The 18,848-nt window shown below is 40.5% G+C and overlaps 1 protein-coding gene across 9 annotated transcripts in view; it reads left to right on the top strand.

Moving 5' to 3' along the window:
* Positions 1 to 18,848, top strand: part of Cep350 (centrosomal protein 350) — a 140,297-nt gene that overhangs the window by 31,172 nt on the left and 90,277 nt on the right. For all 9 annotated transcript variants that reach the window (XR_015635085.1, XR_015635084.1, XR_015635083.1 and 6 more), the window contains 1 exon segment: positions 18,273 to 18,386. Coding sequence is in view for 5 of the 9 variants with exons in the window: in XM_087579988.1 (XP_087436114.1) it covers positions 18,273 to 18,386 (114 nt within the window). In the remaining 4 variants the exon portion in view is untranslated.

The following is an 18,848-nucleotide window of genomic DNA, read 5'->3' as shown; positions in this document are numbered from 1 at the left end:
TATTTTATTTAATACTTTACTTAGGTATTATAAATCTTAAAAGTAAAAAACCCTCAAATATAACTTTTTAAGTTGGTCATTGGCCTTACCATATTTTTATGATAGTTTTTAAAACATGCTTTTCATATTAAAAGATTTTGTGACTATAACTTTTAGAGGGCTTTCTTGATAACATGTAGTAGATATTTAAAAAATTACTGTAGGGGGTTGGGGATTTAGCTCAGTGGTAGAGTGCTTAGGCAAGCGCAAGGCCCTGGGTTCGGTCCCCAGCTCCGAAAAAAGAAAAAAAAATTAGAAAGTTACTGTAGGATACAGTTTCTAATATTCTGATTAAAGGACTTATTTGGTAGAATAGCAAAGTAGTTTTGTACAGTGTAAATTAAATGCACCTCATTACATTGTATTTTTAAGTGATACTTTATTTACTTGTGTAAATAAGAAATTCACTTCGCTGACTGTTCTAAAGCTTTATGTACATTTACTTTGAAAAGCTTTACTGCGCTTGTGTCCCTCCGCTGGATGCACCGCTGGGGGTTGCTTGTGTTAACAGGTTGTATATATTGTTCAGAAACAGTTTGTGCCCATGAGCAATTTATGCTTGCGTTCATTTTCTCTTTTTATACAGTTTCTCATTGAAGCAGTTCTGCACCTTGATGGGTCCTTCATTCTCTTTTTGTTACACGGTCTTTTTTCTGCTTTCTCTCCTTTCCTTGTTTTAGGTCTTGAACTCAAAGCCTTGTGTTTGCTAATCCTTTTTTGCTGCTGCTGCTGGTTTTCTTTTGTTATTTGTTGTTGTTGTTGTTGTTTTGTTTGCTTTAACAGCTGAGGCAGAATTGTAGTTTGGGTCAGCTTTGGATGGTGAGACACTGTCTCAAAAACCCAAAAACGAACAAGACCCCAAAGACACTGGTATTATTTTATGGAGCACAAAGGGTATTTGTGCTGTGATGATTCATATTGCACTTTTATTGATTAATGATTGATTAATGCTTGCCTGTCTTTTTCTTCCTGGTGTAAAGATCAGTGACAGTAAAGAGCTTAACTTGTAATGAATATAAATAAGAACACAGTATATTTTTAAAATTTCTACTTTTTAAAATTGTGTGTGTGCTTACCCGTATGTCTATGGAGGTCAGAGGTGTTGAATCTCCTGTAGATGGAGTTACAGGCAGTTGTGAGCTGTCTGATATGGCTGCTAGAATTTGAACTGGGTCTCTTTTCTCTTTTTCTTTTTAAAAAAATTATAATATTTATAAATTATACTATTTATTTATAAATTATGTTATAATTTAAACATTATACTTTATTATATATAAGTACACTCTAGGGTCTTATTGCTGTGAACAGACACCATGACCAATGCAAGTTTTATAAAGGACAGCATTTAATTGGGGCTGGCTCACAGGTTCAGAGGTTCAGTCCATCATCATCAAGGCGGGAACATGGCAGCATCCAGGGAGGCGTGGTGCAGGAGGAGCTGAGTTATACATCTTTACCTGAAGGAAACCAGGAACCCACTGAGCATCCTCAGACAGCTAGGAGGAGTGTCTCCAAGCCCACCCCACAGTGACACACTTCCTCCAACAAGGCCACACCTCCTAATAGAGCCACTCCCTGGGCCAAGCATATGCAAACCATTACACTGTCTTCAGACACACCAGAAGAGGGCATCAGATCTCATTACAGATGGTTGTGAGCCACTGTACGGTTGCTGGAATTTGAACTCAGGACCTCTGGAAGAGCAGTCAGTGCTCTTAACTGCTGAGCCATCTCTCTAGCAGGGTCTCTTTTCAAGAGCAGTGTGTACTTTTAACCACTAAGCCATCTCTCTAGTCCCAGGAATTAAAGAAAAAAAGTTAATAATTTAGGGACTAAGAAACATATTGTTATTGAAATTTTAACATATATGAAAATCCATATACAAAGAATATGGGTTTCTAAAGAGAGAAATAAAAAAAATCCAAACCCTAGAATACTCCAAAATCTGAATTATGGTAAGAACTGATGGAACATTGTAAGTGAAAAGTGTCACATCTGATCTCCTGTGGTCACAGTGAAAATGCAGGCACATGGTATGATTTAATCAGACTCCCATGGGGTAAAACTCCCAGCCAGGGCCATGCCCTATCATCTTGGATAGATCTCTGCCATGCGTATCCAGATTCCCCAACTCCATTTTGCTCACAGGGATAATAAAACCGTGTGTTTGTAGATCACACATAGCGTGGAACTTCCCCATCATGTCCCACAAAGGGTTGGGGAGGGGGTTCTTAGCTTTTGCTTATTATCTGTTCTATGGTGTAAAGTTACTGCTGGGAATGGAAGAAAAAAATGTCTGGTGAATACCTTTAGTAGTAACAACTTATAGGTAAAGAAAAACTACTTAGGTTTATCAGTAGTGCCAAAATCAAGCTTTCAAAGTGTGAAACATTCTCCAGAAGACTTGGGCTGGAGTGACCGGCCAGCAGACAGGACCTGAGAAACAAGACACCAGGGAAGAGAGGCAGACTGTACAGCTAGAGATGAGGACTCTGTTTCAGAAGTAGGTCTGATGTCAGGCAGTCGTGGTGCATGCCCTAAATCCCAGCACTCAGGAGGCAGAGGCAGGTGGATTCTGTGTGTTTGAGGCCAGCCTGGTCTACAGAGCAAGTTCCAGGACAGCCAAGGTTACATAGAGAAACCCTGTGTTGAGAAACCAAAGGGAGTGGTTCTGTCTGCATTGCAGGAGCGTATGCCAGTAAGTGGATGCTATAATGAAGCCTGTGGATACCTACCTCAGTGAACAGAAGTGGAAAGGGACTGTGACTATGGAAGAGGTTGAGAAAGCACACAGGGTTACCGTTACTATTATTTTAGGATATATTATTTTAGTATGGTGGAAAACATGTGCAGATTGCAAAGCCAGAGAGAGATTTAGCAACTAGTGTGTCAAAGTTGTTGCTGATGAAAATCAAAAATACTGGTGACATGTTACTGTTTTGTGGATATTGCCCCAGAAAGATGCTGACGCTAGCCGAGAAGATAGTCAGCATAGGCATTGAGGCTGCCGAGGACAGAAGGGCTGCTGAGATGTGTTAATGCAGCAGGCGCCCAGAAACCTCGAAACTGATGACTGAAAGCACTCACTTTCTCTGTTAAAGGCTTACTTTCTTACTCATCCATTGCACTAACAGAAAGTTAGACCACAGACAGCTTTTGAAATTGGTGTCACTGGCACAGGTGCAGGCAGGCAGCTCCCACTCACCGCTGGGGAGCAGGCTTCCAGCAAAAATCCTTACTACGTATGGGCTCGCAGAACATGAAGTTAAAACGTAGAACCCCTACCCACTGTTTGTAAGGTTTTTTTTTTCCCCATCTTTATTAAATTGGGTATTTCTTATTGCTTATTTACATTTCAAATGTTATTCCCTTTCCCGGTTTCCAGGCCAACATCCCCCTAACCCCTCCCCTTCTCTGTGGGTGTTCCCCTACCCACCCTCCCCCCATTACTGCCCTCCCCCAAGAATCCCATTCACTAGGGGTCCAGCCTTGGCAGGACCAAAAGGCTTCCCCTTCCACTGGTGCTCTTACTAGGCTATTCATTGCTACCTATGAGGTCAGAGTCCAGGGTCAGTCCATGTATAGTCTTTGGGTAGTGGCTTAGTCCCTGGAAGCTCTGGTTGCTTGGCATTGTTGTTCATATGGGGTCTCGAGCCCCTTCAAGCTCTTTCAGTCCTTTCTCTGATTCCTTCAACAGGGGGTCCTATTCTCAGTTCAATGGTTTGCTGCTGGCATTCGCCTATGTATTTGCTGTATTCTGGCTGTGTCTCTCAGGAGAGATCTACATCCGGTTCGTGTCGGCCTGCACTTCTTTGCTTCATCCATCTTATCTAGTTTGGTGGCTGTATATGTATGGGCCACATGCGGGGCAGGCTCTGAATGGGTGTTCTTTCAGTCTCTGTTCTAAACTTTGCCTCCCTGTCCCCTCCCAAGGGTATTCTTGTTCTCCTTTTTTTTTTTTTTTTTTTTTTGGTTCTTTTTTTTCGGAGCTGGGGACCGAACCCAGGGCCTTGCGCTTCCTAGGTAAGCGCTCTACCACTGAGCTAAATCCCCAGCCCCTCTTGTTCTCCTTTTAAAGAAGGAGTGAAGCATTCACATTTTGGTCATCCTTCTTGAGTTTCATGTGTTCTGTGCATCTAGGGTAATTCGAACATTTGGGCTAATATCTACTAGTCAATGAATATATACCATGTGTGTTTTTCTGTGATTGGGTTACCTCACTCTGGATGATATTTCCCAGTTCCATCCATTTGTTTATGAATTTCATAAAGTGATTGTTTTTGATAGCAGAGTAGTATTCCATTGTAGATGTACCACATTTTCTGTATCCATTCCTCTATTGAAGGACATCTGGGTTCTTTCCAGCTTCTGGTTATTATAAATAAGGCTGCTATGAACATAGTGGAGCAAGTGTCTTTGTTATATGTTGGGGCATCTTTTGGGTATATGCCTAAGAGAGGTATAGCTGGATCCTCAGGCAGTTCAATGTCCAATTTTCTGAGGAACCTTCAGATGATTTGCAGAATGGTTGTATCAGTCTGCAATCCCACCAACAATGGAGGAGGAGTGTTCCTCTTTCTCCACATCCTCGCCTGAGTGTCCCCCCCCCCCCCCCCCCAGAGCTGAGGACCGAACCCAGGGCCTTGAGCTTGTTAGGCAAGTGCTCTACCACTGAGCTAAATCCCCAACCCCTGTTGCCGGAGTTTTTTATCTTAGCCATTCTGACAGGGTGTGAGGTGGAATCTCAGGGTTGTTTTGATTTGCATTTCCCTTATGACTAAAGATGTTGAAATTTCTTTAGGTGCTTCTCAGCCATTCGACATTCCTCAACTGTGAATTCTTTGTTTAGCTCTGAACCCCATTTTTTAATAGGGTTATTTGTCTCCCTGCGGTCTAACTTTGTGAGTTCTTTGTATATTTTGGATATAAGCCCTCTATCAGTTGTAGGATTGGTAAAGATCTTTTCCCAATCTGTTGGTTGCCGTTTTGTCCTAACCACAGTGTCCTTTGTCTTAAAGAAGCTTTGAAGTTTTATGAGATCCCATTTGTCGATTCTTGATCTTAGAGCATAAGCCGTTGGTGTTTTGTTCAGGAAATTTTCTACAGTGCCCATGTGTTCGAGATGCTTCCCCACTTTTTCTTCTATTAGTTTGAGTGTATCTGGTTTGATGTGGAGGTCCTTGATCCATTTGGACTTAAGCTTTGTACAGGGTGATAATAATGGATCGATTTGCATTCTTCTACATGCTGACCTCCAGTTGAACCAGCACCATTTGCTGAAAATGCTATCTTTTTTCCATTGGATGGTTTTGGCTCCTTTGTCAAAAATCAAGTGACCATAGGTGTGTGGGTTCATTTCTGGGTCTTCAATTCTATTTCACTGGTCTATCTGCCTGTCTCTGTACCAGTACCACACAGTTTTTATCACCATTGCTCTGTAATACTTCTTGAGTTCAAGGATAGTGATTCTCCCGGAAGTCCTTTTATTGTTGAGGATAGTTTTAGCTATCCTGGGTTTTTTGTTATTCCAGATGAATTTGCAAATTGTTCTAACTCTATGAAGAATTGGATTGGTATTTTGATGGGGATTGCATTGAATCTGTAGATTGCTTTTGGTAAAATGGCCATTTTTACTATATTAATCCTGCCAATTCATGAGCATGGGAGATCTTTCCATCTTCTGAGATCTTCTTCAATTTCTTTCTTCAGAGGCTTGAAGTTATGATACAGATCTTTCACTTGCTTGGTTAAAGTCACACCGAGGTATTTTATATTATTTGGGACTATTATAAAGGATGTCGTTTCCCTAATTTCTTTCTCAGCTTGTTTCTCTTTTGTGTAGAGGAAAGCTACTGATTTATTTGAGTTAATTTTATACCCAGGCACTTTGCTGAAGGTGTTTATCAGGTTTAGTAGTTCTCTGGTGGAACTTTTGGAATCACTTAATTATACTATCATATCATCTGCAAATAGTGATATTTTGACTTCTTTCTTTCTAATCTGTATCTCTTTGATCTCCTTTTGTTGTCTGATTGCTTTGGCTAGGACTTTGAGAACTATATTGAATAAGTAGGGAGAGAGTGGGCAGCCTTGTCTAGTCCCTGATTTTAGTGGGATTGCTTCAAGTTTCTCTCCATTTAGTTTAATGTTAGCTATTGGTTTGCTGTGTAAATTTGGTTTTGTCATAGAATATCTTGGTTTCTCCATCTATGTTAATTGAGAGTTTTGCTGGATACAGTAACCTGAGCTGGCATTTGTGTTCTCTTAGGGTCTATATGACATCTATCCAAGATCTTCTGGCTTTAACAGTCTTTGGTGAGAAGTCTGGTGTAATTCTGATAGGTCTGCCTTTATATGTTACTTGACCTTTTTCCCTTACTGCTTTTTGCTTTTTTTTTTTTTTGGTTCTTTTTTTTGGAGCTGGGGACCGAACCCAGGGCTTTGCGCTTCCTAGGCAAGCGCTCTACCACTGAGCTAAATCCCCAACCCCCCCTTACTGCTTTTTAATATTCTTTGTTTTATGCATTTGGTATTTTGACTATTATGTGACGGGAGGAGTTTCTTTTTTGGTCCAATCTGTTTGGAGTTCTGTAGGCTTCTTGTATGTTTATGGGCATCTCTTTCTTTAGGTTAGGGAAGTTTTCTTCTATGATTTTGTTGAAGATATTTACTGGTCCTTTGAGCTGGGAGTCTTCACTCTCTTCTATACCTATAATCCTTAGGTTTGATCTTCTCATTGCGCTCTACCACTGAGCTAAATCCCCAACCCCGAGATTCTCTCTTCTATCTCTTGTATTCTGTTGGTGATGCTTGTATCTACGGCTCCTTGTCTCTTCCTTTGGTTTTCTATATCCAGTGTTGTCTCCCTTTGTGCTTTCTTTATTGTTTCTATTTCCATTTTCAAATTTCCATTTTCAATTCCTTCACCTGTTTGATTGTATTTTCCTATAATTCTTTCAGGGATTTTTGTGTTTCCTCTCTAAGGGTTTCTACTTGTTTACTTGTGTTTCCCTGCATTTCTCTAAGGGAGTTCTTCACGTCTTTCTTGAAGTCCTCCATCATCATGATCAATGTGATTTTAAATCTAGATCTTGCTTTTCTGGTGTGTTTGGATATTCAGTGTTTGCTTTGATGGGAGAATTGGGCTCTGATGATGCCTTGTAGTCTTTGGTTTCTGTTGCTTGGGTTCCTGTGCTTGCCTCTCACCATCAGGTTGTCTCTGGTGTTACCTTGTTCTGCTATTTGTGACTGTGGCTGTGTGTCAGGAGTGCTGTAGACCTGTTTTCCTGTTTTTCTCTCAGCCAGTTATGGGGACAGAGTGTTCTGCTTTCAGGCGTGTAGTCGTTCCTGTCCACTGGCTTTCAGCTGTCCCTGTGGTTGTGTGTCCTGAGCCCACCAGGAGCAGAAAAGTTTCAGTCCTCAGCACCATAAAAACCACAACATTCGGCCCAAAAGAAAAATAATAAAATAATTAGGCAATGTATTCCTAAAGTGTGCCTTTATTATTTAAGCCCTGTGTACACAATTGATGAAGAGTCAATATACAAACTATTCCTCTTTAAAAATTCAATTATTTCTTTCTTAATTTTTGTTTGTTTGTATTTTTTTCAAGATGGGTTTTTCTGTGTAGTCCTGGCAGTCCTTGAACTCACTCTGTAGACCAGATTGGCCTCGAACTCAGAGAGAGAGATCTGTCTGCCTCTACCTTGAATGCCGATGTTAAAGGAGTGGGTTACCATGGCTCAACTTAAAATTAATTCTTTTTCTTTTCTTTTCTTTTTTTTTTTTTTTCTTCGGAGCTGGGGACCGAACCCAGGGCCTTGCGCTTCCTAGGCAAGCGCTCTACCACTGAGCTAAATCCCCAACCCCCTTAAAATTAATTCTTAAACATTGACTTAATTGTGTGACTATGTGCATGTGTCTGCATCCAGTGTCAAAGCATATATCTCCATGTCAGAGGACAATTATCACCATGCTGGCCCTGGGGCCCAAATTCAGGTTTTTAGGGATGGGAAGCGAATGCCTTTTCCCTGTGGAAGCATTTCATAGAATTAAAAACACTTTATTGAAAGCATGCTAGCAGTGGGGAACGGAGGTGCAAATGTAGTTGGTTTTCTACATGATTTTAATCAAATGAGTCAGTGTTCTGAAGATACTTCTCATATTTTTCCACTGTTTGGAACACGTGACTAGGGTCAAAAATAAGCATGTCAAGCACAATCTTCTGGCCTTCAGTTCTGTGTTCAGTTATGATAATAAGGTGGTCGATTTCTGTCAAGTGGACAACAAAATCTCTGGCCTTGTATGTGTAAAACATGGCGCTCGACGTGGGTTTAGAGAAATTACCATTGATACTAAGGTTGCAGTTTGTTGACCATTGGCAAAAAAGCTGACGTGGTTTTGAACCAAGGTGGTAATGGTGGAGGTGAGGAAGTTGTCAACACTGTAGGTCTCTTAGAGAGCATGAGGAATGGCTGAAGGACTTCAAGCTGTGCCTGCTTACCAAAGAGCAAGAATCATCTCGGTTTATAAAGTCAAAGAGCAACTTGTAAGACAAGAGCTTGCAAATGAGGCCAGCAACTCTTGAGGAGATTCAGAGCTGTCTCTAGCTGATCTACTTTCCAGTTCTCCAACCGCTTCTGGGATTTCTTCTTCATCCCTCTTGTATTTAGTTTATTTTTCCTTTTTATTAAAAAGTAGATTCTCTCCTCATACAATAATATATCCTGATTACAGTTTCCCTTCCCTTTACTCCTTCTAGTTCCTCCCCTCCTCTGCTCCCCTGCCCTTGGAATCTACTCCCTTTCTGTCTCTCATTAGAAGAGAACAGACTCCTAAGAGAATATGATATAATATGACAAAATAAACTATAATAAGATAAAACCCATCACGTTGAGGCTGGACAAGACAACCCAGCAGAAGAAAAAGAGCCCTAAAGTCAGGCCCAAGAATCAGAGACCAAGATTCCTATAAAAATACTAAGGTGAAATCTGTAACCATAAGGCACCTGGTGCGGACTAAGGTAGGCCCCGTGCTTGCTCTTCCGTCCCTGTGAGCCTTGCTAGTTAGTTTTGAAGGCCTTGTCCTCCTGGTGTCCTCTATCCCCTCCGGTTCTTACACTCTTCCCACCTCCTCTTCTGCGGAGTTCCCTGAACTCCATGGGAAAGGGTTTGATGGGACACCCCATTTAGAGCTCTGCATACCAAGGGCTCTCTCCATGTAATGTGTGGCTGTAGGTCTCTTATCTGTTCCCATCTGCTGTAGGAGGAGGTCTATCTTCTTTTTTTAATTCACTTTATATTCTGATTGCTGTCCTCCCCCCTCCCCCCAAGTCTCTTCCCTCCTCCCCTTTTACTCAGAGAATGGAGGCCCTCATGGTTACCTCCCAGCCCTGGCACATCACATCTCTGCAGGGTTAGGTGCTTCTCCTATGAGGCCAAACAAGACAGCTGAGTTAGGGGAATGGATCCTACAGACAGGCAACAACTTTAGGGATAGCCCCTGTTTTCAGTTGTTTGAGACCCACATGAAGACCAAGCTGCACATGTGCTACATATGTGCAGGGGTGCGTTGGGATCGGGGCAGGTCCAGCCTGTGTATACGCTTTGGTTGGTGGTTCGGTCTTTGAGAACCCTCCAAGGGTCCAGTTTAGTTGACTCTGTTGGTCTTCCTGTGGAGTTCTCATAACCGTGGGGATATGGAACCTGAAGAGGCCACCTCCTGTACCAGGCAGGAACCCCAGAGAAGACACCAACCCACCCACAGAACTTTCCACAAAAATTCATCCTGCCTACAAGAAATTCAGGGATGGGGGATGGAGCAGAGACCCATCCCTTGGGCAAGCACCAATCAAGCACCAATCCCTGACACTACTAATGATGCTCTGTGGTGCTTGCAGACAGAGTCTAGCATAACTGTCCTCTGAGAGGCACCACCCAGCAGCTGACTCAGACAGATGCAGAGACCACAGCCACATAGTGGGTTGAGCTTGGGGCCTCTGATGGAAGAGTTGGGGGAAGGACTGAGGGCCCCGAAGGGAACTGGAACTCCACATCTTCTCTTGGGGAGAGCACTGGTCTATAAGTATAGAAGAATATCATTAGAAGTCATTTTATTGATACTTTTTTATAAGACCACTGGTATTTGGTTGTGCCCTAGGTCTCTGGGCTATTTAGTCTCTGGTTCTCTGCCACCCAAGCAGGGCTGGGTATGGGTTCTGTCTCGTGAAGTGGATTTTAAGTCAATTAGACATTGTTTGGCTACTCTCGAAAGCTCTGCGGCTACCATTGTCCTAGCATATCTTCCAGGCAGGACAGATTGCAGGTCAAAGGTTTTGTGGCTGGGTTGATGTTTCTGTTGATGTTGACTGTTTCTCTTTTGGTAGCCTGTGTTGTACTTTCCTCCACCAAAGATGTTAGAATGTAGGGGTGAAGGTATCGTGTAGGTATCAGTTCGGTTTCTCTATGTTCAATGAATTGTGTGGGTGTTGTTGTTGGCAGTGGGGCCCTCTCTGTCAGGTTGTGGAGAGCACCCCATTGTCTTAGCAACAGCCTGGGTCGTTTGGGAATTTCCATGGGGCCCCTCTCCCCTTGGCCAACAACTCAATTCAGTGCAGTCCCAGTACTGGAATACTTGTTTGGTGACAAGAGATGCTGAGTTCAGACTCTGTCTGCCCCATTATTAGATCTTAATTAGGTTTGCCTTCATATATTTTAGAAAGTTTCCATTGCTCTAGGTTTCCATACCATCCTTCAAATGCCCCTTAATTCCAGCTGTCTCTCCCTGCATTCCTTCCCTTAACCTTTCTCCCCTCCCCTTCCCAACCTGATCCTCTAGTTTCTCTCCTCACCTGCCCCAAGTCCATCCATAAAATTTGTTCTGTTCCCCCTCACAGGGAGATTCATGTATTTCCCCCTAACCTCTCTGAGTGTATGGATTGTAGGTTAGTTACTATTTATTTAGCAGCTAATATTCACATATAAGACAATAACATATTTATCTTTCTGGGTCTGGGTTACCTCACACCAGACGATTGTTTTTCATTCATTTGCCTCCAAGTTTCCAGATGTCTTTTTTTTTTTTTTTTCTTTTTTTCGGAGCCGGGGACCGAACCCAGGGCCTTGCACTTGCTAGGCAAGTGCCCTACCACTGAGCTAAATCCCCAACCCCCCCGATATCATTTTTTAAACAGCTGAGTAGTATTCCATTGTGTAAATGAACCACATTTTCTTTATCCATTCTACTGTTGAAGGACATCTAGGCTGTTTCCAGTTTTTGACTATTATGACTAGAGCAGCAGTGAACATGGTTGAGCAAGTGTCCTTGTGGGATGAAGTGTCCTTTAGGTGTATGCCCAAGGGTGGTATAGCTGGGTCTTGAGGTAGCTCCAGTTTCAACTTCCTGAAAAACTGCCACACCGATTTCCATAGTGGCTGTACAAGTTTGCGCTCCTCCCAGCAGTGGATGAATGGCTACCCTTATTTCATATCCTCCCAGCATAGGCTGTCACTTGTGCTATTCATCTTAGCCATTCTGACAGGTGTAAGACTGAATCTCAACATTGTTTTGATTTCCATTTCCTGATGGCTAAAGATGTCGAACATTTCTTTAAGTGTTTCTTGGTCATTTGAGATTCCTCTTTTGAGAATTCTCTGTTTAGATTTGTACCCCATTTTTAAATTTGAGTATTTGGTGTTTTGATAGCTAGTGTCTTCAGTTCTTTATGTATATACTGTATATAATGTATATAATATGCATATGTAATTTTTATGTATATATATTATGTATATGTATATATTATATATTTGTATGTATATATTTTTTATGTATATATTATCATATATATCTATATATACATATATACATACATACATGATTTTTTGTTCCCTATTGGATGTGGAGTTGGTGAAAATCTTTTTCCATAATGTAGGCTGCTGCTTTGCCTGAATGACACTTTCCTTTTGCCTTTTGCCTTTTCAGCTATGAGGTTCTATGTATTAATTATTGTTCTTACAGCCTGGACTGTCGGTGTTCTGTTCAGGAACTTTTCTCCTGTGCCAATGAATTCAAGGCTACTTCCCTTTTTTTTTCTCCTATCTGGTTCAGTGTATCTGGTTTTATGTTGAGATCTTCAATCCATTTGGAGTTAGGTTTTGTGTAGGATCTATTTGCATTCTTCTGCATGCCTACACCCAGTTTGACTGGCACCATTTTTTGGAGATGCTATCTTTTTTTCCACTGTATATTTCTGGCTTCTTTATCAAAGATGAGTGTTCATAGGATGAGTGTGGATTTATGTCTGTATCTTCAATTCTATTACTTTGTTCAATGTGTCTGTTTCTATGTTAATAATATGAGATTTTATTTCTATAGCTCTGTAGTATAATTTGAGATCAGGAACATCCAGCAGTTCTCTTATTCAGGACTGTTTTCGCAATCCTGGGTTTTTTTCATGTCCATGTGAAGTTGATAATTGTCCTTTTAAGGTCTGTGAAGAATTGTGTTGGAATTTTGTTGGGGATTGCATTGACTCTGTAGATTGCTTTTGGTAGGATGGCTCTCTTCACCATGTTAATCCTACTGATCCATGAGCATGGGAGATCTTGGCATCTTCTGATATCCTCTTCAATTTCTACTTCAGGGACTTGAAGTTGTTATCATTCAAGTCTTTACTTGCTTGATTAGAGTTACCAACCGAGACATTTTTACATCGTTTGAGGCCATTGTGAAAGATGTTTTCTGTGATTTTTTTTTCCTCAGTCCTTTGACATTTGCATACAGGGGAGTGACTTATTATTGTGAGTAATTTTGTATTCATCTAGCTACTTTGCTGAAAGTATTTATCAGCTGTGGGATTTCCCAATGAAATGTTTGGAGTTACTTATGTGTACCATCACATTATCTGCAAACAAAGCTACATTGACTTCCCCCTTTCCTATTTGAAGCCCCTCATCTCCTTTAGTTGTCATATTGCTGTAAATTGCCTTTATTATGGTTAGGTGTGTCCCTTGTAGTCCTAATCTCTGTAGAAGTTTAATCTTGAGAGGGTACTGGGTTTTGTCAAAGGCTTTTTCTGAATCTAATGAGATGATCATGTCTGTCTGTCCTTTCTTTCTTTCCTTCTTTCTTTCCTTCCTTCCTTCTTTCTTTCTTTCTTTCTTTCTTTCTTTCTTTCTTTCTTTCTTTCTTTCTTTCTTTTTGTTTATCTGTTCGCTTACACTTACCTATTTACATAGTTAAACCATCCCTGGATCTCTGGGACAAACCCTACTTGATTATGGTGGATGATCTTTTTGATGTGTTTTAGGATTTGGTTTGCAAGTGTTTTATTGAGTATTTTTGCATGTGTGTTCATAAGGAAAATTGGTATGTAATTCTCTTTCTTTGTTGGGTCTTTACGTAGTTTGAATATCAGGGTAATTGTGACTTCCTAAAATGAACTTGGCAATGTTCCTTCTGTCTTTCTTTTGTGGAGTAATTTGAAGAATATGTTGAGAGCTCTTGGTGCTGCTTCCTAGGAATTTGACATTTGTCACTGGGCTTGGACAAGGATGTGGGCTCAGATAAGAATATCAGAAACAGTGAGCGTGGGGCTTCGTTTACTGCTTTGCTGAGTGAATACCTTATGGGATCTCCTTGTTTCCTTCTTTGCTTGATTACTTTGTCTTTGATCTAAGAACTGACTATGTTTTTTGGATGTGCCTAGAATGATATAAAAACAGACGGGGTAAAGATAAAGCTGCTTCAGCCTCAGCACTGGCTGGAGTCATGTTATAATTTTGTCTGATTGCTTTTTTCTTTTTCTCTCCTCCCTCCCTTGAGACCCAGTTGACTGAGCTGTCTTGGTCAGAAATATTGCTGATAAATTTTTCTTTGAGAGTTTGGTAGAATTCTACGCTAACACCGTCTGGCCCTGACCTTTTTTTTTTTTGGTTAGGAGACTACAACCACACTTGATTTTTACTAGTGGTTATAGGTCTGTTTACATTGTCTGATCTTGAGCTATTCAGATAAGTAGTGCCTATGAAACATTATCCTTCTCTTTTAGATTTTCCAGGTTGGTAGAGTACAGGTTTTAAAGTATGTACTTATGCCTCTCTGTGTTCCGTCGTATGTCCCCCTCTCATTTCTGATTTTGTTAATTTGAATATTCTCTGTCTTTCAGTTTGGATAAGTCTGTTCAGTTTGTTTTTCCTCAAAGAACCAAGTCTTTGTTTAATCGATCCTTTGTATTCTCTCTTACTGATTTTTGCCCGGAGTTTGATTTCTTGCCGTCTACTCCATCTGGGCTGTGATTACTTTCTGTTGTTGTCATTCTAGAGCATTCGGTGTGATGGTAAGTTGCTAGCATGAAATCTCTTTAGGTTTTTTGTTTTGTATTAATGAAGGCACTTAGTGCTATGAAGTTGCCTCTTAGAACTGCTTTCATTGTGACATAAGTTTGAGTATGCTGTGTATTCATTGTCATTGAATTTTAGACAATCCTTAATTTCTTTATTTCATTCAGTGGAGAATTGTTCAGTTTCAATGAGTTTGTAAGCGTCAGTTGTTTCTGTTATTGATATCCAGCTTTAGTCCATGATGGTCTAGCAGGCCTCAGTAAGTTATTTCAATTTTCTTTTATCTGTTGAGACTTACTTTGTGTCCAAGTAAGTGTCCAAGTTTTGGAGAAAGTTCCATGAGGTGCAGAGAAGGCATATTCTTTTGTGTTTGGGTGACGCATTCTGTAAACTTTTGTTAGGTCCATTTGGTTTGTAATGTTTGTTCACTCCAGTATTTCTCGGTTCAGTTTTGTCTGGATGACCTGCCCATTGGTGAGAGTGGAGTAATGAAGTCACCCACTGAGTGTGAGTGGGTTATTATGTGATTTAAGCTGTAGTAGCTTTTTGTATTTTTATTTTTTAAATGAACTTGGGCGCCTTGTGTTTGTGGGGCTTAAGAGTTAAGAATTGAAATGGCCTTTTGGTGGGGTTTTCCTTTAATAACTGTGTAGTGTCCTGCCCTATCTCTCTTGATGACTTTTCATTTGACATCTATTTTGTTAGATAGTAAAGGGCTATACTGGCTCACATTTAGGACCATTTGCTTGGAATATCTTTTTCTAATTATTTACTCTGAAGTAATGTCTATCCTTGATGTTGAGGTATATTTCTTAGGTATAGCGGAAGAATTGATCCTATTATTATTATTTTTTTTTTGGTTCTTTTTTTCGGAGCTGGGGACCAAACCCAGGGCCTTGCGCTTCCTAGGTAAGCGCTCTACCACTGAGCTAAATCCCCAACCCCTGATCCTATTATTGAATCCATTCTGTTAGTCATTTTATTGGGGGAATTGAGACCATTGATATTGGGAGATATCAATGAGCAGTGTTTATTGATTCCTGTTATTTTGTATGTGTTTGTATGTGTGTGAGAGAGATTATTTATTCCCTTTTGTTTTCATGGGAGTAGTTAACCTTAATAGATTGGAGTTTTTTTCCTTCTAGCATCTCATATAGGGCTCAGTTTGTAGATAAATATTGTTTAAATTTGGCTTTATTGTGGAATGTCATATTTTTTTTTCTGTTTATGGTGATTGAAAGTTTTGCTGGGTATAATAGTCTTGGCTGACATCTATGGTCCCATAGAGTATGTAGCACATCTATCCAGGCCCCTCTAACTTTGAGTCTCCATTGAGAAATCAGGTATAACTCTAATAGGTCTGCTTTTATATGTTACTTGGTCTTTTTTTCTTGCAGGTTTTTATAGTGTTGTTGTTGTGTTCATTTAGTGTTTTGATTAGTATGTGCTAAAGGGACTTTCTTTTCTGGTTCAATCTGTTTGGTGTTCTATGCTTCTTATACCTTTATAGGCATCTCCTTTAGGTAAGAAAAAGTTTCATCTGTGATTATGTTGAAATATTTTCTGGGCTTTTGAGCTCAGATTCTTTTTCTTCTCCTATTCCTATTATTCTTATCTTTGGTCTTTTCATAGTGTCCCAGATTTCCTGGGTATTTTGTGTCATTAAAAAGATTTAACTTTTTCTTTGACTAATGTATCCATTTCTTCTTTTGTGTGTCTTTAACACCTGAAATTCCCTCTTTCATCTATTATATTCTGTTGGTGAAACTTGCCTCTGAAGTTCTTGTTCAAATTCCTAATTTGTTTTCAGAATTTTCTCAGCTTAGGTTTTCTTCATGTCTTGTTTATGCATTTCTATCCATTTTTTTTGTGCTTTTCTGGGTTTCTTTCTGGGTTGTATTAGTGTCCTCTTAAGGACCTCTGTCAGCTTCATACAGGTGGTTCTAGCATCTTTTTGTGTGCTTCAGCTATGTTGGACTGTTCAGGCCTGCTGTGGTAGGATAGCTAGGCTCTAGAGGAGACATGCTGGCCTGGCTGTTACTGTAGTCTTGTATATTGGGTTCTAGGCATTTGGGATTGGGATGATTCAGGTCTAGGTGCTGATTTCTGTGTTTGTCTTTGTTGGGTTTTGCTTCTTGGTTTCTGTTTTCCTCTCTGGATTTTTGGAGAGTGTGATGCCTGTGTGTTGCTCAGTAGGATATCTTATTGGGAGGTGACACTTAGGAACGGGGATAGAGTAGGAGTCTGAAGGGGTTCACCAGATCTGCTTCTTTTTTCTTCTTGGAATGGGGGTGACAGTGAAGATAGGTCACCCCAGAGGATCAGCTAAAGCACTGGGCATGAGAACAGAGGGTTGAATCTAGGAGAACAGAAGGAGAGGGGAAAGTCTACAGACAGCCTACCTGCTTTCCTGGCAGGAGTGAACTGGGTTAGCAGGAATTGCCTGAAGGAGTTGGGGGCTGGGATAAAGCAACAAGTTAGGAGAGAGGTTAGGAGGGGAAACTCTGTGTGATCCATAGGAGATGTGGGCAGAGGGGGAAGGGAGGCTGCAGCAGACTCTCTGTTGCAGAGTTAGTGATGATGCTAGGGGATTGGCTCTGGAGAAGTGGGAATGGTGAATTCTTCAGTTAGCTTACCTGTTTATCTAGCCTGTTCAGCCTCTGCATTCACAGGGAATGCCTACTGGTATTGGAGGCTGGGATACAGGGATAAGTTGGAGAAAGGATAGTTGTGGAGAAGATCCCCATGATGAGGTCAGAAAGGAAAGGGAGGCCACCATTTTCCTGCTACAGAGCTGGGGTTGAGACTTGGAGTGGTGGTGCTGACATTCTTGTATTATTTAATTTTTTTGAGTCTCTATTTCTAGTGTATTTGAATATATGTTGCTTTATCTCACAGAAGCCTGCTTTTTTCCCAACTGAATTCATCAGTATGTTATGTAGTAGCTAATTATTCATTCTTCTTAAAAAAAAAATACAAAGTATAGAATTTTGACATTAACCATCACAGAAACACAAATCAAACCACAATAAGATGCTACTTTGTAGATCCATACCAGTGGCTTTAGTGAAAAAAGGCAGACGATAGTATCAGTAAGAAATTAAAACCTATGTGTACTGATGAGAATACAAAATGGTGCTGCTGCTTTAGAAAATAGTTCTTACAGTTTATAGTTCTTACAGTTACACACACAGTTAGTTACCATGACCCAGCAATTGATTCTTATATGTAGTACCCATTGAAAACATTTCCACACAACTTGTATAAGAATATTTATAGCAGCATTATTAATAATAGAAAAAAGTAGAAACAGGCCATGTGACTATGTGAATGGATAAATAAAATGTAGTGTCCATTCAGAGAACTATGTTGACCCTGATACATGATGTTAGACCCTTGAAAAACTACAAACTACAATAGCCTAAACATAAATGATGTCATGTTGAAAGATTTCACTTATGAAATATCTAGACTAGGCAGGTGCATGTGGACAGAGAGTAGCTGAGTAGTCTCAGTGGTGGGCAGGTCTAATGGGCATCAACTGATAATAGGGACCGAGTTCCTTTCTTTGGTGATGAAGTACACTGGAATTAGATAGCAGTGATAGTTATGAAACTTAGAACATATTTTTAAACACCTAATTGTATGCTTATGAGTGAATTTCAGGACTGGTGAGATGGTACACTGACCTGATGACCTGAGTGTGACCCTCAGGATCCATACGGTGGAGGGAGAGAACCAAGTCCTGCAAGTTACCCTCTGCTCCCACCCCCAAATAATTAAATACTTAAATAAATAAAATGATATTTTTATCGTGAATTTTTTGTTATCTTTAAAAGTTATATCTGACCTAAAACAACCAATCTTTGAAAGCATCTTGTTGGTGTGTATCAGGTTTCAACCCTTCAGAGACGAAGATTCGCACTCCTGATGGAAAAGTGTGGCAAGAGGCGGAGTTTCAGAGCATGAGCAGAGAGCTGTACCGCGACTTAGCACTTCAGTTCGCAGGTGAGAGCGGAGCTTTCTGTGTCTTGCTTCTGTGTCTTGCATGCCATAACATACAGTATTACACACGAAACTCTCACCAAACTCGAGATGCTGTCCCTTTCCAACTGTGTTGTATACTAGAGTAGTAATGGTTTAAGTGATGAGACCCTCTTAAGCTCTCAGCTCTCCTCTAGAGTTAAAATTAGCCTCCATGGCTCATGATACAGAAATGAGGCTATTTTTAAAGCTTGGACACTTTTAAAGTCAGGACAGACTAATTTTATGGAAGCATAGAGTTAGTTGTGGCTTGCATCTCTTAGGCCTCAGATGTCTTTAAAGTGGCCAGTAATTTCAGCCAGCATTTGCAGAAATCCAAGTGTTACAGGAAGGGAAGACATGTTAGAGAATTATAACCAAGAGGAACCGGTGGAAGATCTGAAGATAGGACAGTGAGAATAGTAATGGTCTAGTAAGCACTACTGT

This window comes from Rattus norvegicus, chromosome 13, assembly GCF_021556685.1.
Source record: "Rattus norvegicus strain SHRSP/BbbUtx chromosome 13, alternate assembly SHRSP_T2T, whole genome shotgun sequence".
Lineage (NCBI taxonomy): Eukaryota > Metazoa > Chordata > Mammalia > Rodentia > Muridae > Rattus > Rattus norvegicus.
This window is presented reverse-complemented; position numbering and strand designations above follow the sequence as displayed.